The sequence below is a fragment of the Python bivittatus genome, unplaced genomic scaffold, assembly GCF_059951505.1.
Source record: "Python bivittatus isolate LINGU-HERP-01145 unplaced genomic scaffold, Pbiv_v1 ctg000610_np1212, whole genome shotgun sequence".
In the NCBI taxonomy this organism is placed as follows: Eukaryota; Metazoa; Chordata; class Lepidosauria; order Squamata; family Pythonidae; genus Python; species Python bivittatus.
The window spans coordinates 54982666-55004624 of NW_028277088.1; the positions used below are offsets into that span (position 1 = coordinate 54982666).

Below are 21959 nucleotides of genomic sequence, written 5' to 3' on the forward strand. Positions count from 1 at the left end.
TATTTCTATAACAGATACCAAAAGGGTAATATAGTACTAAACATGGATTTGGACTTTATTGTCTGTCTGCTTCTCTGAGAAATACCATGGAAAGATTTTACTGGTGATAGTTGGAGGAGTTATTTCTCCATTGAAATAATCTTTGAAGTCCCTCAGAATCCCATCCCCACCCCATGAAAAGCAAAGGAACCATATGAGGGGATTCTTTAAGATTTATCAGACAAGGTCTCACATGCAAGAACCTTCCTGTATAACAATTATTCTTTTTTTATTCATAACATATCCAAAATAGAAAAATAGTAGTTTCTCTGAGAGACTGATTTTTTTCAGCATAACTGTGCATACAGCATTCAGCTAATACATACAGAGCTCTGGCTTCTCCCTCACTTGTTTTTCTTAATGGCCTAATTGCTTTACCATTATGAGATTAACTATACTCTAGCCTGGAATAGTATTTCTTCTGTTAGCCTACCAATGTGCTTAACATATATGCAGTATAAACACAGTGTGTGTAGATATTATTACATTCTTCATAAAGTTAACAAAGGGCTTTTGTTAGAACTTAGCTGATGATGTCTCATGGCTAGCACAACCATGATGATCTCCTTGTGTCTTCAGATCCTCCTCTCCCTCTGGAAATTTGCACCAAGTAGGCATGGTTGTACACTGCATCATCTCCCTCTTTGGTGTGTTGAATTACTGAGGAACCTGGGCCCCTTCAGCAGTCTCAGATTGTCTGGGTCCATCTTTGCTCACTAGCCATTTTTTCTTTCTCATTCCCTGTGAACTCAAACCGCTTCCTGTCAGCTCCTTAGCCCATTTCAACTTTCCTTCCCCTTGATAGACTATGTATGTAAAAGCCTTTGTTCTCTCCTCCTAGCTGTTTCTCAGGTTTAGTTTATCAGTCACAAGAACAGTCTGTATGCCTTAGAGATCACATCTTAGGATGGTAAATGGGGTCTACATTCTTCCTTCTGTCAGCCTAAAGTTTTAATAATTTTCTGTTACCAACCACCAGATTTAGATTTTGGATACACTTTGGGCCAAGTTATAAGAGTCCAGATTGATTTACAGTCATGATATTTGTTTTAAAGTGCTTCTTCTAAAAAATGTATAATAGAATATCACAAGCTGTATATATAGCTTCACTTTAAATAAGGACTGTTTTGGTTATTTTTTAAGAGTATCTATGAATTTGAGAATTTGAGAAATTATATTATATTTATGCATAATAACCAACAAAGCCTGTGGCAAAGGATTACTTATTCCCAAATCAAGTATCCCTTCGCTTGGGTTAATAAGTTTTCCTCACATGGACAACAGAAATGAAACAGTTTATACTATTTATGTATTTGTATTATATACAAGCTTCTCTGATACATCTCAATCAAAGAGCAAAATATACATTTTGTATTAAATGAGATAGACACTGTACTGGATAAATGATCTTTTTTTTAAAAAAACAATGTGGCTTAAATATATATTTAGATTTTTCATCAGCTTTTGTACATGTTCCATACATTTATGTGTAGATATTGAATCTTTTTCAGTATTATCCTCACCCAGGAGAAGATTCAGCTAAATTTAAACATTTCTAATATTTGTTTATTTCATTGTTTATTTGTTTATTTAAACATGTTCTTAAATTTTCTTCCATTAATGCATAATTGCTTGGATTGTACCTTATTTTTGCAACTTATTTTGTTTTAGCCCTACATTAAGTTGGTCTTCCACTGCTCTATGTAATTCTATCAAAGACAAATGTACAATTTCCATAGTCTGTTTTACCATCTGCTAAAAGAAAGGAAAAAGTTCTCTTTATAACTTTAAATGATATTTAATTGATATTGAGGGGAACAGCTGTTTCTAGATACAGAGTACTATATGAAAATAGCTACACTACTTATTACAGTCCAAACTGTTATATATGTTTGAGATTCTCAGAGCCGTTCAGCATAGAATGACATTCCCAAGTGGTTAAATTCCAGCTGGTATTGCAGGTGTTCAGTGCTTAGGAGATGCCGTAAAGCTGCCCGTCGGACCTGTAAAAAATGGGAAGTTACTAACAATTCATCCCTTCCTACTAATTCTACAATCAGAATGTTAAGTGGTTGATTCTCTACTATTCTTTCATCCTGTTGTCTCAGCATTCTTGTGCTTGTTATAAGTTGTGTTTGATATTTCTATCTAGTCCCCTGAAGCATCTGAGGATCCAAGCAGGAATAAATAAAAATCCACCCCATTCTTCTAGTCACATGGATTTACCATCCTTAGTTCTCAATGGAGTTGCACTTCTCCTGGTAAAATCTACATAAATTGAGGATTCTTCTGGACTTGGCTCCTACTCAACAAACAGATGGCAGCTGTCACCAAGACAGCCATTGCACAAATCTATCTTGTCTGTCAATTATGTTCTTCACTGGATTGGGAAGCCCTTCTCACAGTCATCCTTGCCCTAGTCACCTCCCACTTAGGTTATTGAATGCTCTCTGCAGAAACCACAATTGGTCCAGAATACAGCCATATAAGCAGTTATGAGCATTCCTCATTTTGTCCACATAACATCTCTGCTTCATGAGCTGCACTGGTTACCAGAAGAATTCCAGGTACAATTCAAGGTGATAGTTCTTTTATAAAGTCCTACATGGATTAGAACCTGGTTACGTTCAAAACCACCTTTCTCTTGTAATTTCTGCCTGACTTGTAAGGTTTGGTAGAGTTGGTGCAGTCCAGTTCCCAGCTGTAAAGCATTACCACCTTATGAGACCTAGGAGACATACCTTCTCTGTAGCTGAACATGCCTTGGAGGTTTGAAAGGCACTGATCATCGCAAAGCTAGGAAAACCTGTCTATTCCAGCAGACTCTGGAATAGGGTATAGTAATCCTAGGGAGTCAGTCCTTTTGAGTTGGTTATCCTCCCTCATGTATGGCTGTGTAGCATAATTACTTGTTTTGTTATATCTATCTATCTATCTATCTATCTATCTATCTATCTATCTATCTATCTATCTACCTACCTACCTACCTACCTACCTACCTATCTATCTAAAGCTTCAAAATGCAGGTACTGTACACAAAACAACCATCTTTAAATAAGAAATCCCTTTTTACCAGCTCTTTTTTGCCAATAACTACTAGACCTTCCCTTTATCATCAGTACTAAAAGAGCACAGGACCTAAGTGCTTTGCTCAATATGTAAGAAGTTGTTAACACAAACTCCAGCAGAAAGGGGGGGTGGGGGCAGGTTTAAAATATAGTTTTCTTCAGCTTGCTGGTTTTTCCTAGCTAACTGAGAGCCTTGTTTGTTTTTTAAGTGCAGGATTCTGCTACTTCATTTCTCCAGTCACTTGAGATAAAAGAGTTACCCTGATAGTGTTTCTTCTGGGTTTTGAACCAGCACCTTATTACATACTAGGCAAAGCTCTTAGTCACTGTGCTACTTCAATAAAAATAAAACAGATCATCTTAGAAGCTCTTAGATATGGAAATAACTTTTGCCCACTTGAGGAGGTATTCCTTCCTGTGAAACGTAGTGAATGAACTGCTGGAATAAGCTTCTGGAACTGCGTGTAAGAAAGAAAAGTGCTTCAGCCAAAAGAAAAAAGAATACTTGAGGTAACATGAGAGGAGAAGAGTTATTTCAAACCACAGCAGGAAAACATGTCTGGAGGTTGCATTTGCAATGGGAGGGAGGTGAATAAAAGCTAACATCATCAATTTATGCCCTCAGAAAATAGTTGCTTTCCTGTCCTGGCAACAGGGTATCTAAGCAATGCCACTAAAACCTAAGAGGACTTTCACACCTCCATAAAATAATATTTTTGTAAAAGTCCTAAAACCTTACCATCATCAGCTCTTTATTAGCATAGTGCATTTCTTCTTTCATTTCTGCTTGTTGCCTCTTCCTGCTCTTTGCAAAACACTTATCTTCCTGTGATTTCAACTGCAAGCACATGGCTCGGCCACGTTCCCAGCTATGGAAGCAGAGGTGTGATGGGGGAGATAGCGTGGACCATCAATAGTGTAGCGCAAATCTGATAGGATATTCTTTGTTTATCAAACTGCTAATGTTCTGTTTCTTACAAGGAGTTTCACTATTATTAGAGTTCTGCTATTCAAATTCAAAGAGGAAATGAGCATATATAAGCAATCCCAAGCAAAGGTGCAGCAGCCTTACTGACAGCTGCTACTTAAATATCTTGCACACTCTAAAGCACCTTTTTCTCTTTGAATCTGAAACACTGCACAACCTAATTACTAAGTTTTGATTCCACCTCATCATGTTACTTTTTTTAAAATGTCAAGTCAAAGCACTCATACATTTAATACAACTTAACAATGTTGTATTAAATGTATGATTGCTCTTAACTTGACATTTTGAAAAAGTAACATGATGAGGTGGAATCAAAATCATGACCTGGTAGGAAAGGACCTGGATTTTAATCCTTTTCTCTTCCAATATATTCTTGATATAAATATTTTCTGTCAAGTTGCTACAAATCCCCAGAGAAAAGCTTTTATTTATGCCACATTTCTATAAATGTGATTAGCAGCTGTATACATAGCAGCTGTGGATAAAGGACCCTCCCCCAGAATACTAAGATCTTAGTCTTTCTCCCTAGATTCTCCCTATATTCCAAAAACTCTATGCACCAAGAGTTGGTTCCCCCGCCCCCCAAAGGTCAGGTTAAATGTAATAACACAATTAATGTCATATGCTGATTTTAAAAGAGAAGAAAGGACTTATGGGTATAATATATATACAGTCTTAGAAGGTTTACCCCTGTAGCCTTTTCTTCCTTAATGAACATTTAAATGCCTGCATACCTGCACCCAGTCTGTGCAGTCCCCCCATATCAAACCAGGAAGAATTGAAGGACTAAGTTTTGAAACAAAGGAAAGTTTGTGTGATTAGGATAAACATGCAATATATTAAAAACCATTCTTGAAACTGGGACTGCTGCACAAATATTCTGTTCTGTTCTATCTTATGTATATTCTATGCTTTTCTATTCAAATTAGCTCTCAACATCTGTTTTAAAAAATGCAGACAAAACTTAAAATTGATACTAAAATTACAACCACAATAAGAAAGATGTGCCAGCTCTTGTTGATATAGTTCTTTAATGTTCCTTTTACTAGTTGCATTTCCATGTTAGATCTTACATGCATATTTTACAATAATCTGTATACAGCAGTGAGTATATAAATCAGTGATTACATACCATCATAAACTGTCTCATAACAAAAGAAAGGTATGCTTAGGAAGCGTTTTGGTTTATTTTGGTTTAGAAGGTGGCTTTATTCCCCATCAGTTCATAGTCTGGGTGTATTTGTCAATTGTGCCTTACCACTACAGATACCTTTTAGGTGAGGCAGTTTAATGTTAATGGTCATAAAGGCATTCAAGGATGCCTCCTTGGATGCCTACCAAGTTCCCTGTCGTACCTGACTTTTTAATGTTTCTCTTAATTTGCTTAATTGAGAAGATGGCATGCTACAAAACAAGGAATGAGTGTCCAGCATCTTCTTTTTTATTCCTGAGTCTCACATAGGCATTCTTAGAAAATAAAGGTGGAGGATGGGTGCAGTTCCCAGCTTTACTTGGAAGTATGCCATCTATTCAAGAGAAACAGAACACTGGAAGATGATGCATAAACTGAATGAAAATCTGTGTACATGGTTTGTAAAAAATAAATGTCCTTGTTTCAGATAATAAAGAAAATCAAAAGAAAAAAGAGCTTTGGTGGCCAGCAACTTCCAGCAAGAGATGGCATTAAAAGAAATAAAAAGTCCACTTACTCAAAAAATAAACAAAGTAAGATAGGTGGCTAGAGGAAATGGCTGGGAATTTCTCCCCAGACTGTCATTTAGTAAATGGGCATTTTATTAGTGACCATGCTCATCTTAGCCATAATTTTATGAGTAAGGAAGCCCTCTTTTGTAGCAGACATTAATTAAAGTAGTCTCTCTCAAAAGTTCAAATGTGCCACGAATCCTATCTCGACATACACAGTCTTGCTAAGTTATCCAAGGTATAAAAACATCATGGCTGTATTGTTGTCTTGTGCTGTATTTGAAAATATATAAACTTCAGCTGATTTAAAATAGAGCAGCAGACTTTAACCAGGATTGTGTGGCTTATTCACTGCCAGAACTAAACAATATCTAATGTGCCAGAGCACCAATAATACACTTACCGATTACAGTTTGCCGTTCACAGCAAATAAATAGCCGTTATATAACAGGCGAGCCCTGATGTACCTTTTGAGTTGAGCCCAAGAGCTGACTTAAATGAGGCCATGGGATTGGAAGGTTCTGTAATTTATCATCCATTTGTGGTTTCTGTCTTATCTGCATTTTCAGCTAAATGTCAAAAGCTTCACAGAACTGCATGCTTTCTGCCTTATATTTCAGGATTGAACAGAGGCTTTTAGTCACAGTTAAAAGGCGGGATTTCAAAATCCATTTACCTTTGGATAAATTTAGAAAACTCTTTAGCTTTTGCCAACATCTGAAATGGAACAAAAGATAGTGTAAAGCAAAAGGTCTAGCTTGTATCCTGGTCCTAATGACTGTAATAGAAGCTCTTTTTCACTTAACAGAAACTATCCTGTATAAGTGGCCCCCTTTTTTTTTAACTATAATGTGAGCAAGGTTCAAGAATAGTACATGTTTACTGTTCAGGACCAACAAAAACTCATGACTGATAGGTAAAGAATGAATTTGTTTGTATGTGTTTACTTAACCTGAGCTGACCAGTGAGAGTTGTTCTATATTGGCAAGGCTATTGACTCTTTCCCCAGCTTTTTTCTTCTGCCTTATTCTTTACTCAACCTTTTCTCCCAGCTCTTTCATAGTAGAATGCGAAGGGTGTATTTGGCCCCATCTCTCCCTTTACTTCTCTCATTCTCTTTTAATAGCTGTCCTAAATGGGTACTTCCACATGTGGCATTCAAGCTTGGCTCCCACATCTCAGCTGATCAGCTGAGTCAATTTACTTTCTGCTTAGCTATGGTGCAAGAGGAATTACAACAAAGGTGACTTTGCTGTAGGAATTCTGGAACTTGGAGGGTGGGCTCTTTCCATGGATGGGAATCTTACTTCCCTTCTGGCTCCTTACCATTCTCCTTCCTCACCCAATAATACATAAGTAGTTACAGCACTATGTTATCAAAGTTATTCAATGTTTTTTTTTTTCAGTCCAAAACGTTTCAAGTTAGAAATGGCTGTCCTTAATTGAAAATGGTTTATTCTGACCATTCTATTCAAAGTAACCCTGTTTTGACTTTAAAACATTTCTAATGTCAGGAACAACTCTTTTCAAACTCAGAAACATGCTTTTATCCTGAAGCAAAGCATTTGGAGCTTGAAACATTTGAAACATCTCTGCTATCATTTCACTTGAAAGTGAGTATAGGGCCACTTTGCAGCTCCCACACATAGCAATTGGGCCAGTTCTTTTAAAAATCACTTGCTATCTGGATGCTAAGTTTTGTGCACTCTCAGTAGCCAGCTAGAAGGATGCAATATTCTCATCATTTTGAGGTTAGTTGAAAGAATATTTTTCAAACCTGAGGAGTGAAAATGGGGATATGAAAGTGTTCTCCATAACTCTCATAATGCTGCTGAAGAACACTTTTTCCCCCCATGTCTGGGGACAGAGAGATTTGATGTGGCTGATCACGTTTCATGGCTGGCTTATGTTAAGGGAACTGCAAATATTTTTATTTTTTCCTTATGAAGAGAATGAGAAGAATGCTTGGTGTGACTTAAAGCAGTCCTTCCCAAACTTTTTTGTTCATTACTCAAAACTCGGGGGGGGGAGGGCACTGGTGGGTGTGAGCGAAGAAGGGAAGGAGGGTGTGATGCATGTGAGTGAGCGAAGGGGGAAGGAGGGCACAGTGTGTATGTGCGAGTGAAAGGGGGAAGGAGGATGTGGTGCATGCAAGTGAAGAAAAGCCGGGTCAGGTGGGGGGACTTACCCAAGCAACTTGTGACCTCTCTTGCCAGCTTCCCCATTGACTTTGTTTGTGGAAGAGAAGCTGGCAGTGAAGGTTTCAAATGGTGTTCATGTGACCACAAGATGCTGTAACCAGTCATAAGTGCAAGCTGGTTGCCAAGCACCCAAATTTTGTTCACATGACCGCAGCGGTACTGCAATGGCCGGAACTTTGAGGACCAGTTATAAGTCCCTTCCTTCAGCACCATTGTAGCTTCAAATGGTTGCTGAACAAATGGTCATAACTCGAGGGCTACCTGTATTATAAAAACAATATCATTGAATGATCTTTGTCATTTCAACAAATTACCATTGGTAATCTCATCAATTTTCATCTTAACAGGAATACTTTGGGGGATTTTCAAATATATTTTAGTACATATGGGAATCTTTAAGTCAATTTAAATGTCCCTGTTGTGAATGGGTTCATGTGTCGTTACCCCAAAAAAACCACTTTTACCCAATTTTGGGTAATTTACCCACGTTTGGGGAGCACTGACTTAAAGGCTAGTCAAGTAGTTCTATGGTTGGCTTTCTAAGAATAACTTAGAAAGCCCATTTGTATGATCTAACTCTGCTGAAGTTAATGAAAGTCGCAAATGAGCTAAAATATAAAGCAAGATGTATATCCTGACAGGGAGTTGCCTGAGTCATTCAGACAAAAATGGATTATATTGCTCATCTTTGTTAGCAATAATTTTATTCTAATTCCACATGCAAGCATACATTGGATTTAATTACAAGAATCTCAGCGGTGTGAATCTTTAAGAATTAAAGAGTTTAACTAGGCCTTTTGATACTGGTTGTTGAGATGTTATGATTAACTCTCTAATATGCAATAAATTAAATATAAATTGTACACATTTGGAGGCAGGTCATCCTAGTGAAATTGCTATATTGACAGAATTTGATCCTAAGGAAAGCATTTGAAGTGGCCCTTTTTATCATGGTTTGCATTTGGATTATTCATCATTCCATACCTAAAAAAAAAAAAGAATTATTATACAGATTGTGTTTATGAACTGTGATAAGCTGACACAGCTCCTTCCTAACAGTATGTGCCTCAAGAAGCTCTGGCAAGTTGTTTTAATCTGGTTGAAGAAGTAGGCCAGAGTCCTGAATCCAGAATGCTGATCAAAGGTAGCATCTGGTTACTCCCTAAATGATTTTACCCTTCTCCCCTTTTCTTAATTTCCAACTGATTGTAAGAATGTGATCAAATTTATCTGAATGTATGGCCAACCAACTAACTCCTCATGAGGTGGCACGCATTGCAAAAAAGGTTTAGAAATAACCAGCACAAACTAAATAACTACTTCTGTAACTATTCAAAACAGTCATTTAAGCATAATGCAGGGTCATTTGGAAGGGTCCTTCAGGCAAATTATAGGAATTACAAAAAATCAAAATAATTTTAGTAAGATTACATTTCTCAGGAGAACTTGAATTTCATCTTGAGTGACCTACTTTTAAAATGTACTGGAACTTTATTATATGTGAGTAAAGTTTAACTCTTTAAATTGAACATTGCTCTTCCACATTTCTCAGGAGTCTTGAGACATGTTTAGTATCCAGCCCTGATTTAGTCAGTTGAGTTTCTAGCTCAGGCTTCCCAAGCAGGTAAAGGCAGGGGAAAAGGAAGAAAAAATGGATGGGTGAGGAAGAGAGAAATAATGAAATGCTGGATTAAATTAAAACTCAGCTTTGTTTAACCATGGCAATTGAAAACAAAGATAAATAGGAAACATTTATAGTTTTTATATAATAAATTCAGATTCATATTAATTGGAACTTATAGCTTGGAAGAAAAGGACTCTTCTCTTTGTTCTTTTACTGTATGTTGCATTTCTGGCTCTATTAATATAGTTAGTAAATACCAGATATACTATGCTCTTTGTATTATTATTCTCATCACAAGTCCTACCTCTTCTTCTTTCTCTAACTGCTCACGTAAGGCAGCGTGGGTGGCTGGCCCTTGATTCTGCTTGGAGGATGCCATGGAGAAATCAGTAGATGCTTCCCCTGTTTTTCTTCTCCTGACTGATGTCGGTTGTTTCTTTGGTTGCTATGGCAGAGGGCATGCTTTCAGAACTGTCAGACAAAGACAAGTGCCCTCATTGGCTGGTGCTGGTTGCTTAGGGGAGGAAAAGGAGAAGCTGGCATGAATTCAGACCTGGACTTACTCAGAATTATTTCTGTTGATTTTTTGAAGTGGAATCCTCTTGCATCTCTATTTGTCTGTCTGCCTGTCTGTCTCCCTATCCTATCTTCTAGGGTGTTACAATATTTCAACTTATGGAGAAGAGGATTCTAGAGGAAGATTGTTTTATGTTATGTGCATAGTGCAATATGCAAATTTTATTTATTTATGTTCCTCTGCCATAGGAAAAGTATAAGTGGTTTATTAGATCAGTTTTATTTCTTTTTTTAAAGGTTTAGTTCAGAGCTAACAGAACCTGAAGTAGTATTTCATAATCAGAAGTCTCTACTAGTTACATCACTATTTCTAGTATGAAATCCAGGCTTTGCCACTAACCCTGGGATTGCTGTATGAAATCAGAAGACCTCCAGCTAAATCAGAATTGTAGTGTTGAAATCACAAATCTCTAACAGTAAACCAATCTTGAGAATATATCTTCCTAAAACATTTTTGCAGTTTATTAATACGCTAGCAAGAGGTTTCAGGGTCATCTTTTGAACTTCCTAATTTGCCTCTATTTGATATCTTTCATGACTACTCATAATCTTACCTTCGATGTGTTTTTCCTGTGATTTATCTGATCTTAAAAACATCTGATTTTATTTTTCTTGTTATTTTGTTCTATTAATTGGCATTCTTGACTGAAATATCTGTCCCTTGAATTTTCTTGCCTGATACTGAATATCTTCAGTCATTCATCTTTCTTATTGCCCAAGATATTCATTTATCCTCTCTCTCTGGCTATTATGATGACTTGTTCTGAAAGCTGCTTTAATATTTTTTTTGAAATTTTGAGAATATTTTTTTCTGCTTCAGTTTTGATTATGTCTTTCGTCCTTTTCTAGAACATCTCAGTTTCTTTTTCAGATAAATTAAGTGTACTTAATCTGTTCCTTACACTGATCTTATATTTTGACTGCCATGTCTTCTAGGTCAAATCTTGCTGGCACTGTACTCTGTTTAATTTTTAAAATTGAATCCATGTATTTGATACCAATAATTCATGATGTGCACTTGGAAGTGACCTGGTTGATTGAATTATACTTCTTCATCTTGTTTTCTATTTTGTAGTCAATTTAATTTCAGTGATGTCTACATTTATGTTGCTTGAAGCAGATGTTTTAATAAACAATTTCCTTCCAAAAATTCTGTTATCCTATATTCTACGTTGTTGCATTTACCCACTCAAAATCTTCCTGTACTGTAGTTCCAGATTGCTCTATTCTTCAACTTTGGCATCGTTATATCCTTTCTAAATGTTGTATTTATAACCTCTTGCAATTTACCATAGAATATCTGAATGTCTTCCAGCTTTGCATCTGTAGTTGGGGCATAGACTTTTATAACTTTGATGTTCACTCATAGCTACTAATTTACACAATCTTGTCAATATTGTATTATAGCCATTATATACTTAGTGATGATGTACTTTTTGAGTATCATTACCACTCCAATCCTTTGAATGACTCATGTCCTGAATATCACATAACCTGACTTAAAGGGATTTTTGAACTACCTAAGTTTGTTTATTCTTAGAATATCTATTTAGTGTTATTCATTTCTGCTTTGACAATTTTAAATTTTCCTTGGTTTGCGGTTCTCATCATTTTTCTCTCCTTTTAAATATTTTATGTAGAACTTTACATTCACCCTTTAAGACCTTTACTGTTTTTTAAACATTTATATGTCATTTTTACACAGCTGAAGGCCACTCAGACAGAAATAAATTACTTTAAAGCATCAGTACCTAGGATCTCTAACTCCAAAATTGTAAGCATAGCAAGAATTCTTGTTGTATCGGTTTCATAAAATATTGCATGTTAGTATTACAGCTGGCCATCCAGGTGAAAGAAAAGCTCTACGGAGCAAAGCAACAAACAAGTATTTTGCAGAACTTTGCTATTATTTTCTGAGTACTTAGGAATAGATGTGCTTTCTTTAAAAATGGTCTAAGTGGTGTAACTTTAGCATAACTCCATTATGTAATGTGAATGTGCAGAAGAACCTAAGAGGTGATATATTAAGCTAAATTGGGTAAGGAATATATACAGTGTTGTCACATCTCAACCTGAGCCTATTAGATCCTACTGAGTTCAATGTGATTCCTCCACTTTTTATTTATTTTATAGGATTGAGTCTAATAACCTCTTTCAAACCATGAAACAAGATTAATGTTTTTGCAGGTGTAACAGTTGTTTCTTTTTTATCTTAAAGTCACTAGAAACTAAATAACTGCTGTCATTTGATTACAGAGATAAACACATGAACCCTTGGTTTATTTTGTATGTGTTTTGAATTCATTTGGTAGCCCTGAGTAAGTCAATTACAATCTCAGTTCCCCATCTCCCAAATTGGAATAAAAAACTCCTACGGCTACTTTATATGTACTGAGAGGCCAGACTAAATGGAGATTGGAAAGCTACTTGCACATTAGAAATAATATTAAAAATGGCAAGAAGCAGCAGGATTCTTTCTCCAACCATTAAAAATGTGGCAAGCCACTATGTTCAGTAGAGCACATGTTCATTTCAAGCTTAAATAACAGTTACCAAGTGCTTTTAGTCTTTTCACAAAAGCTGCTATGTGAAGAGAAGAAGGGGGGGGTGTAGTAGAAGTAGTAGTAAGGTTAAAATGAAAGTTATTTCTTTTGTTGATATTTTTGTAAAGCATTATTGTATTATTTGTAAGCAACTCTTTTAGCATTTCCAGAATCCTTTTAAGTGGTTAATAGATAAGACATTGTAGAACAGATAATAGAAAAGAGGGGAAATTATGTATGACAGTTTATTTTAACTTAGAGGTAATACTACATAGCCATTTTTTAATTTTATTGTAAGTGCTTATCTGAGTGGAAGATATAAATACCTAATAAAGAATGGTTTCTGTTAATGCATACTGAATAAAATAACCTAAGAGAAGGTGAACAGTTTTTTCTTGCTGAAGCAATGCTGCAAAAGTGGGCCCTATTGAAATTGCAAGACTTGCTTTCTAACGGCCAAGATACTTTTCTCTGAGGAGTTCTTCTTTGCTGGATGTGTTGAAATGAATGGGATCTGGGCTACTGTTAACCTGGAATTGAATCTTAGGCCAGTCATCTGTGTCCTGTTTTCCAACCATGTATCAGCAGCTGCAGGCTTCTTTTAGCAAATGGAACTTCTTAATTGCAAGGAACCAAAGTCTTCACATCTTTGTAAACAATTCACTTAGCAGACCAAGGCTATTCAACATATGAGATCATATTGTGATGCTTTTTTTGATTTCGTAAAACCACAACAGGGGATTTCATCATCATAATAACACTTTCATTCTTGGTGGCCATGGCTATTGTCCTGTAGCCACAGTAAAATGTCACATTGTGGATTTTCACATGATAAATTGTGAATAGCAAGAGTACATTCTTAAAAGATATTACTAAGTTCCTGGTATGTTTGCAACATAAGTAAAAAAACACTGTTGAAGTCTCTGATTATCACAAAAAAGAAACCAGCATAATATAAACTCTATTTTTTCCTTTTGGAAATCTTCTAATTTTATTTTTCACAATTTCATGGGTTTCTAGTGAGGTATATTTTGATAAAAGAATAGATTCCTTTATGATGACAAATATATATTTTCTTGATCTGCCTATTGACTATCCCATTTTTTCCAGGTTTCCTTCAACGGTCATTCCAGGGCTGCATGCAGTTCATTCATGTGGATGATCAATTGGTGGATTTACATGCAGTAGAGCAAGGAAAGTTGGGAAGTTTTGCCAATATCAGCATTGATATGTGTGCCATTATTGATCGGTAAGCAGTAAGTAAGGTGGATGATAATTATGTAATGAAATAACTTCGAACTCAATATTGTGTTTCTATATTTATTATTTAATTAACTTTTACCATAGCTAGTTACACTTGCAATAACCATTAAAAGACCATGTCTGTTTGGTAGTCATTCCCAAATGATGCATGACACTGAGATGGGATTCTTGCAATAGATCTCTGGGCTGCCTGATGCCTGATGTGTTGGTTATCTTCTAATGAACTGTATTCAACACAATTTATCCTAAAAGGCTGACATCAACAGGTTTGTGTGGCAGATTGGATAAATTTGCTATCACAGTGGGAAACAATTAACGAGAGGTTAATGCTAACCTCCTGGCATGTAAGTATTTTTAGGAAGCATTTATAGATAAAAAAAAGAGGGACTGAGAGGGAGCCATTGTCAGGCTGTCCTTGTAAATGTTTGTTTGGTTGGTTGTTTGCTTGCTGTGGTATTGCGGTGAAGATGCTGCTGAGGGCACATGCCTGGCTCTGTTTGGGCTGGAGAGTGGTGGCATGGGTCAAACAGGTTGAACTGGAGTGGAATATAGTGAAGCGGGACGGCCATGCCTATAGTTTGCTGCATTTGCCATTTTTCAGCATTTTTACAACATTTTGTGGCATTTTACGATGTTTGGCTGTCTGTCTGCTGAGCTGTCCTTGGCTTGTTGGAGTGGATGGTGGCTTCTTGGACTTGTCAGCAGGGCTGCCTTTTGAACTTGGCAGAGTTTTTGGGCTGCTCCCCAAAGGACTGGGCTGAGGAGCAAGCTGGAGGATGAACCAAGCTGGGCTGCACTTGCTTTCCTGCTTTACTGTCTGTGTCTGTGGAGTTGGTTTATGCCTGGTGCCTGATTCAGCTATGTGGAGATGACCCTTTCACATCTTTTGTTTCTGCTGCTGCTGGACACTGCTGGATGCTTTTGCTATTGACTGTCCCTTCCTGTATTATTTATTTGTCTTGTTATTGGGACTTGGAGGCATGGGTGATGGTCAGGCACGGGTGGCATTACAGTAGAGTGGCAGGCTACTGTGGTCCCCCTCCCCCCCACCCCGTGGAAACCACTTCACCTTCCCTCCAGGTTAGCCCTGTATAGGAAAGAATAGAGGAAGGAAGGAAGAAAATGATCCGGATCCAGCTCCTGGGTTGTCCCTGGATGTTGATTCCTTCTTCTGGATGAGAGCCAGAAGAGAGATTGGGAGGGAATGATTGGAAGGGAGCCCTTACCAGCTGGTGAGAGCAGCTGTTAGGGCATATGAATGTGTTGTCATTGTGTGTGTTGTAGTGAGTGGGGATGTGATGGCTGGGTACCTTGCTGGTGCTGAGAGCTCATGAAGCTAAAGTGCCTCAGAGTGCCCAACTTCCCCTCCCAGAAATGTTTGAAGAGGACAATAGGAGGTTCCCAGTCTTGGGGGGGGGGGTTGGATGTGGGGATGGGGCTGCCATTGGGGTGTGTGTGCAGGCAGTAAATAACATAACAGTATGTTATACCCTTTATAACAGTAAAGGGTAGCCCTTTTGGAGATATGCCCAGCAGGATTTTGGGTGTGGCATCAGCTGAGACTCCAGGACAGGGGTGGGGGGTGTAGCAATTGTCATCTCGAAATCCCTTTCAGCTTTCAGGGGCGTTGCACTGCAGGCCACCAGATGTGACACCCTGTTCATTAAGTTGGGCTGTAGGGATCAGTTGGGATTACTGATGTTGTACCAGCCTCCCTGCTGCATAGCAACCTCCGTGTCTGAGCTCCTTGACTCCATTTCTGGGTTGGCAGAGGCATTCCTCAGACTTATGGTTCTGGGGGATTTCAATCTGCCTTCTAGGAGTGGGGTCTGATGTGGCTTAGGAGATGGCTTCACCATTATTGTGTCCACAGATTGCCATCCCATAGCCCTATTTCAAGTGGCACAAGTCCTCTTGGGTAGAGGGGGCTCAGGGAACCTTTTGCAGGGGCATATGGAGGAATTTGCTCATATCAGTTGGACAAAATCACTCAGATTCACTTGCAGTTGTATGCCAGCCTTGTTGCAGGTCCAGAGGAGATGCCTGGGGTAGAATGTTGCCTGGTTATCTGGGAACAGTTTGAATCTGTTGTATGTGAGGAAGTGGACAGGGTCCTTAGGACTGTGAGCTCAGCCACTTGGTCTTTAGACCCATGCTCCTTCTGGCTTTTGAAAGTGGCTGGGGTATGTGTGTTGTGGAGTAGGTTCACCAGTGGTGAATTCTTCCTTGAGTATGGGGTTGTTCCTTTACTTCTTAAAAAGGCATTGGTTTGCCTCCTCCCCAAGAAGCCATTGCTGGGCTCCACCATACTGGACAATTTTTATCCAGTATCAAACCTCCCCTTTTTGGGGAAAATGGTTGAGAAAGTAGTTGTGCAACAGCTTCAGAGGTCCTTGGATGAAGTGGATTATCTGGATCCTTTTCAGTCCAGATCCAGACCTGGGTATGGGATAGAAATGGCATTAGTTGCACTTTTGGATGTTCTCTGGCATGGTCAGGATGGGGGTTGTGCATCCATCCTTGCCCTGTTTGACCTCTCAGCAGCTTTCAATACCATCAACTATGGTATTCTTCTGGATCAGCTCAGGAGATTGGGGGTGGGTGGCATGGTGTGGTGCTGGTTTGGCTCCCATTCTGCTTCCGGGGGTGAGTCCCAGGAGGCAGACCTTCTCTGCTGTGGTGCCTGCCTTATGGAACATTCTCCCCCACAAAATTGGGTTAGCTCCATCCCTGCAATCACTCCGGAAGTCCCTCAAGACCTGGTTATGTCATCATGCCTGGGGGTTCCAGGGAACAAGAGACATCCCTAGATGGCTCCACTATAGTTGATACTTTTCCTCTTTCCATGTGGTTTGTATATTTTAAATTTTGGATAATATTTTTATTCTTAATAATAATTTTTTATATTTTTATAATGATTGTTTTTAATGTATTTGTTGTCTTATTCAGATGTTGTACACTGCCCAGAGTCACTTTTTGTGAGATGGGTGGCCATATAAATGTGATTAATAAAATAAATAAATAAACAAAGAAATATGAAATGAACCCATTACTGTCATCCATAGCATCTTCAAGGTCTGTTTTACATCAAATTCCTACACAACATACATTTACTACAAGCGTATGCCATGATATTGGCAAATTCAGGATATTTGAATAAATCTCTCCATGTGTGGTATATATTTAGGAAACAAGGTGCTTTGTTATGCTAGGAGCTGCCTCTTTCAGCTCTTCACATTCACTCTCAAATTTATGGCTGCAGCTCAAGAACATTTTTTCATCTACGTATATGTGAATATACTCAGTACATTTAAATATGCCATTGCAATTCATTGCTCTGAAGCTACACAGATGAGCAATTTGTAAAGGCCTACTCCTTTTTTTCAAAATGAGATGAAATGGATAGCATCAACATTCCAATTAAATGATGAGTGATCTTTGAAGAGAGCTACCTTGAGTTGCTTGTTTAGTATATGTATTTAGCCCAAGAAGCTGTTTTTTCCCTCCTGTAGATTTGCTGCAACTTGATATTGAATATTTTGTACAAGCCCTGTCTTTTGCCATGCTATCCTAGGTTCCTATGAGAACTATATGGGCACTCTACTTTTTGAAGTAAGCATAAAACTTTAGTTAATCCTAATGAAGAACAAAAATACAATTTGAAATACTATCATCACGTTTATTATCCTTAACTTTCATCGTTACCCTCTGTGAAAACCTCTGTCCCCCTTGCTGATTATGAAAATTGGTTAACTGCCAAAACAAAAAATGCATGAAAGCTACTCTTATTTGCTAGGCATAGCTGTGACCTTTTGGTGCATTGTGAACTATGTTAGTGATGATGCATATGTTTGCATGTAGTGGGCCCAGTTATAATCCAGCCAGCAGCAGCAGCTTACAAATGACTAATGTGTGATTTTTTTATTTTTACAAAAGAATAAAAGTACAAACTAAAAATACAAACTAAGAATGAAAAAATCCTAACATTTTATACTTATCAATAGTCACTGGTTTACCAATGAATTCACTATTATAATATGAACAAGGTATTATTGTAATCTATCATAGAATCTTTGTTATAGTAATACTTATGGCTGCATTCTTTGATTAGTAGAAAATACTCCCTTTTCCAAAATAGATCGATCATACATTTCCAACAACCATCCCTTGACATCTGGAATAATATCACTTTTCCAATTTCTTAATATAATTCTTTTGGCCACCCCCTATGCTTGATACAACCATAATTCCTGATAAACAAACTACAATGATTTGCTATATAATTCAACATTACATTAACAATTTTACCATTTAAAGATTTTCCCCAAAATTTGCTAATATACACTGATACACTATCCCAAAAAAATACTAAATGCTCATATGACCATACAATATGGTCAATGAGCCCTCAAATTTTTTTACACCTCCAGTATGAAAAGTTTGATGCTGAGTAATGCATCATTTAATTTAGCTGACATCAGTAGAAACTGTAACTGAAATATTCCAGGTAAAATTGAAAGATTATATTATGGGGCTTCTTCAAAAAATACAACATCCCCATTTTTTCAGTGCCTTTCCCCTGTAATTTCTAGAGTCATTTATTCCTGTGTTGCTGACATAATACTAGTGCATTGTTTCATGCATATGCTTGGCTGGGCTAAAAAGAAAAAATGCAGATCACCATGACATTGCAACAGGAGAAGAATTTAATCAGTTATGAGCTATTGCTGTATGGATAGATGTGTGTGTTTGCACAGAGAAGTCAATAATGCTGGGAAAGATAGAAGGAAAGAGAAGAAGATGACCAGCAGAAAGGTGGATGGATTCAATTACAGCAGTGATGGGTGCACTGTTGGAAGAATTGAAGAACTAGTTCAGGACAAACTGTCCAGGAGAAAAATCTATCTATATGGTTGCAACTTCAACTTGATGGTACATTATCAAACATATATGTGTGTGTATATATGATATATATATATATGAGAGAGAGAGAGAGAGAGAGAGACCACTCTTGTAAAAAATCAACATCACTACTACTGAATTTTCTCAGTTCAGGAAGTAGAATTGAGAATTATAATTAATGCCAACTCATAACTAATACTACAGGTATTGTGCCTGGATAACATCCTGCATTAGGTATGGTAAAGATTAAATCAAATCAAATTCAGTGCTGTTGTTGTTGTTGTTGGTTACACAGTCAGCCAGATCTTTAGACTGGATTTGGCATGTTTATCTGCCTGTTGAGTCCTTCCCAAGGACCTGAGATAGGCATATGTTGTTGTTTGATAGTGCTAAAGGTATTGTCGCAGGATGTAAACTGTTCCAAGTAAAGCTGCCTATTATTATTATTATGGTTGGTCACACAGTCAGCCAGATGTTTAGACTGGATTTGGCATTTTTATCCACCTATTGATTCTTTCCCAAGGACCTGGGATAGGCAGATGTTGTTGTTTGATGGTGTTAAACGTATCATTGCAGGATATAAGCTGTTCCAAGTAAAGCTGCCTTTTGCAATTGGCTGATGGTGGTTTTGTCAATGCCGATGGTATTCAAGTAGTGTTCCAGGTGTTTTGGGATTGCACTCAAGGTGCCTATAACTGTTGGTACTATCTTTGCTTCTTATTATTGTCATTATTATTATTTTATCCACCTTTTTTATATATTTTGGTCAACTCAGGTCAGTGACCCAGTCTAAATAAAATTTACTAAATAAATTCTACAGAGTAGAGCTACAAATAGTACATACAAAATAAAATAAGGCATACAAGATAAAAAATATATACTCATGCATGCACTATTTTTGGGGGGAGGGTACCTTTGAGACAGTCTTATGAACAAATTTGTTACCGATACTAGCGATTGTATTGATGTAATAATACTGGTAATCACTGTGTCGGAGAGATGCCTGGCTGCAGTACATCGTACCCTTACTGGTATTTTCATACAGTACATGTATTAAAGTGAGTAACTGTTATCAATGTTAGAAGATTTCTTCCACAGAATTTCCCTAGAAGTAGAATCAAAGGCCTGCTCAAAATCAACAAACAGAGCATAAAGAGCTACTTTTGGTGGCTGAGTGTATTTCTCAATCAAGTGAGAATTAGTCCCTGATCTGTAAGAGAGGGGTCTGCTCAAAATCCCACCTGTTCTTCAGCTTGATGGCTCTCTTCCTCCAACCAATCTAAAAGTTTCCAGTTAATATATCTGGCATATATCTTACTGATTATGTTCATTATGCTTAGCTTCAAGATTATCAAGGTGTATGCCAAATATCTGTTAATTCTGAAAAGTGGGAGGAAGAAGCCATGAATTTCAATTCCAAGTCTATTAAAGTCACATACATTTTTTTCACTGGTAGTGGGCAATCCCTGCCTGTTGTAGGACCTGTGCCAATTTTGGTTCAAGTTTTATTAAGCATGATACTGTGCCCCAAATTCTCTTTAGCTCAGCTATAGATTCTTGGAAGCAGAGGGGAAGGCAGCAATGAGTTAATTCCTGAAATACCTGCCTTCTTTGGATTTGGGCTCACTCCATGTTCATTAATACATTGTCCAAAATATAAGCATTTTTTTCAGGTCAAGGAGATATTTACTATCGTTCAATTTTAGACCTGCAACCTTTATGATTCTAAACTTTAAACATTCTTTGATTATATTAATTCTCAGGAAAACAATAAACCAAGAATGTTGTCCATAAACATTAACATGCTTTTCAGGTGTTATACAAAGTGCAATAGCTTGGGAGTTCTAGAAATCCTCCAAATAGTATTTTAATGAAAAATCTACAAAAGGTGTAATTAACATGGACATTCTGCCACAATCTGGGTCTAACTAGATGTACCAAAATCCACTAGTAGCATCAGGCAGTGAAAGTACTTAAACATCTGAAGTTGCAGAAGAATATTATGTATTGTAGGCAATATGCAGTTCTCTATTTACATGGCTTTGTTTAGCTGCTTCAACTTCAAGCATTTTTGAGAAAATGGAAAAGTTTGCATTGCTCTGCACTGACCTGTTGGGTCAGTGATTATTTCAATTAGCCACCATATTGGACCACCCTCTCTAATTTTGTTTTTACTTTGGGGATAGTAAACAGGCATTTCATTAATAATCAGCTTTAAGTTTCCTATTTCCCTATGATGATCTATGGAGAAGTCTTCCACTCATTGCACTAGTTCCATGCCACTTGGTCAGGATGTACACATATACTTTAAGATCATATTATCTGCCTCTGTACTAAGTACTGACCATAAGTATCCAAGACAATGTAAAAACATGCTTTCACAGTCCGTGAAGGATACAGTAGTCTACGAAGATAAGACAACCTTGGGATGTTTCCATAGACAGATTCTGAAGTCACAATTGGATTGTGTCCTGTATGCATTTTAAAGTACATTCAGTGGCCATCGTTTGCAGAGCCATTCTCATAATTTGGCAGAATCATAAAAGCATTTCATTGGTCCCCAAGAGAAATTCTCATCTGTATGCATTTGCATAGCCTTAATGTGAGTACATGAAGCTAAGCAGGGATGGCATTGTGGGGAACAATAGTCATAGAAAAAGCATCAACTAATCAAGCTTTCTTGATAGTGCCTGGGTTTGGTGGTGTCTCCTGGAGGACCGTGAGATCGGGATGGAAGAGACAATCTGTTCTGCTCTCCATTTCCTGACTATTGTTTGTTAGTCATTCATTAATTTGGTTTGACTTGAAAATCATTTTGCACTTATATAACAGTACAATAAGGCATAGGAATTGTTTAGAATGACTAAAAGCTGTTTTTGAACACTAACTTCCTTTCCTGTCCTATCTTGTAGTTTTTGTCTAGAACTCTTGAGAAATGTGCATATTGATACAAATTAATATATCCCTGGTCTGATCACTCTAAGTGGGACATTATGGAAATCTCATACAGCCCCTTAAGGCTCCTTGGTCCTCGTCCTGCGCTTTGATCCA

At 37.5% G+C, this 21959-nt stretch overlaps 2 protein-coding genes across 3 annotated transcripts in view; one reads left to right on the top strand and one right to left on the bottom strand.

The window, feature by feature from the left end:
- The window catches only part of CNTNAP2 (contactin associated protein 2), a 1202163-nt gene that overhangs the window by 759503 nt on the left and 420701 nt on the right, over positions 1 to 21959 (top strand). For both annotated transcript variants that reach the window (XM_088150062.1, XM_088150063.1), the window contains exon 10: positions 13854 to 13992. In XM_088150062.1, coding sequence (XP_088006188.1) covers positions 13854 to 13992 — 139 coding nt within the window. The remainder of the gene's footprint in view (positions 1 to 13853; positions 13993 to 21959) is intronic.
- Positions 1858 to 10026, bottom strand: CFAP141 (cilia and flagella associated protein 141). The gene is made up of 4 exons (XM_025172248.2): positions 9929 to 10026; positions 6476 to 6516; positions 3847 to 3976; positions 1858 to 2042 (listed from the first exon to the last, which is right to left on the bottom strand). Exons 1-4 carry the CDS (start codon positions 10001 to 10003, stop codon positions 1941 to 1943), a joined length of 348 nt encoding a protein of 115 aa, XP_025028016.1. The 5' UTR covers positions 10004 to 10026; the 3' UTR covers positions 1858 to 1940.

Bases quoted from the DNA above. Each gene is read 5' to 3' on its own strand.
- CFAP141 (XM_025172248.2), bottom strand. From the start codon at position 10,003: ATGGCATCCTCCAAGCAGAATCAAGGGCCAGCCACCCACGCTGCCTTA. The intron at 3,977-6,475 runs GTAAATGGATTT...CTGCTTCCATAG, and splicing joins TTTTCTAAATTTATCCAAAG to CTGGGAACGTGGCCGAGCCA. The intron at 2,043-3,846 runs GTAAGGTTTTAG...CATTTTTTACAG, and splicing joins CTAATAAAGAGCTGATGATG to GTCCGACGGGCAGCTTTACG.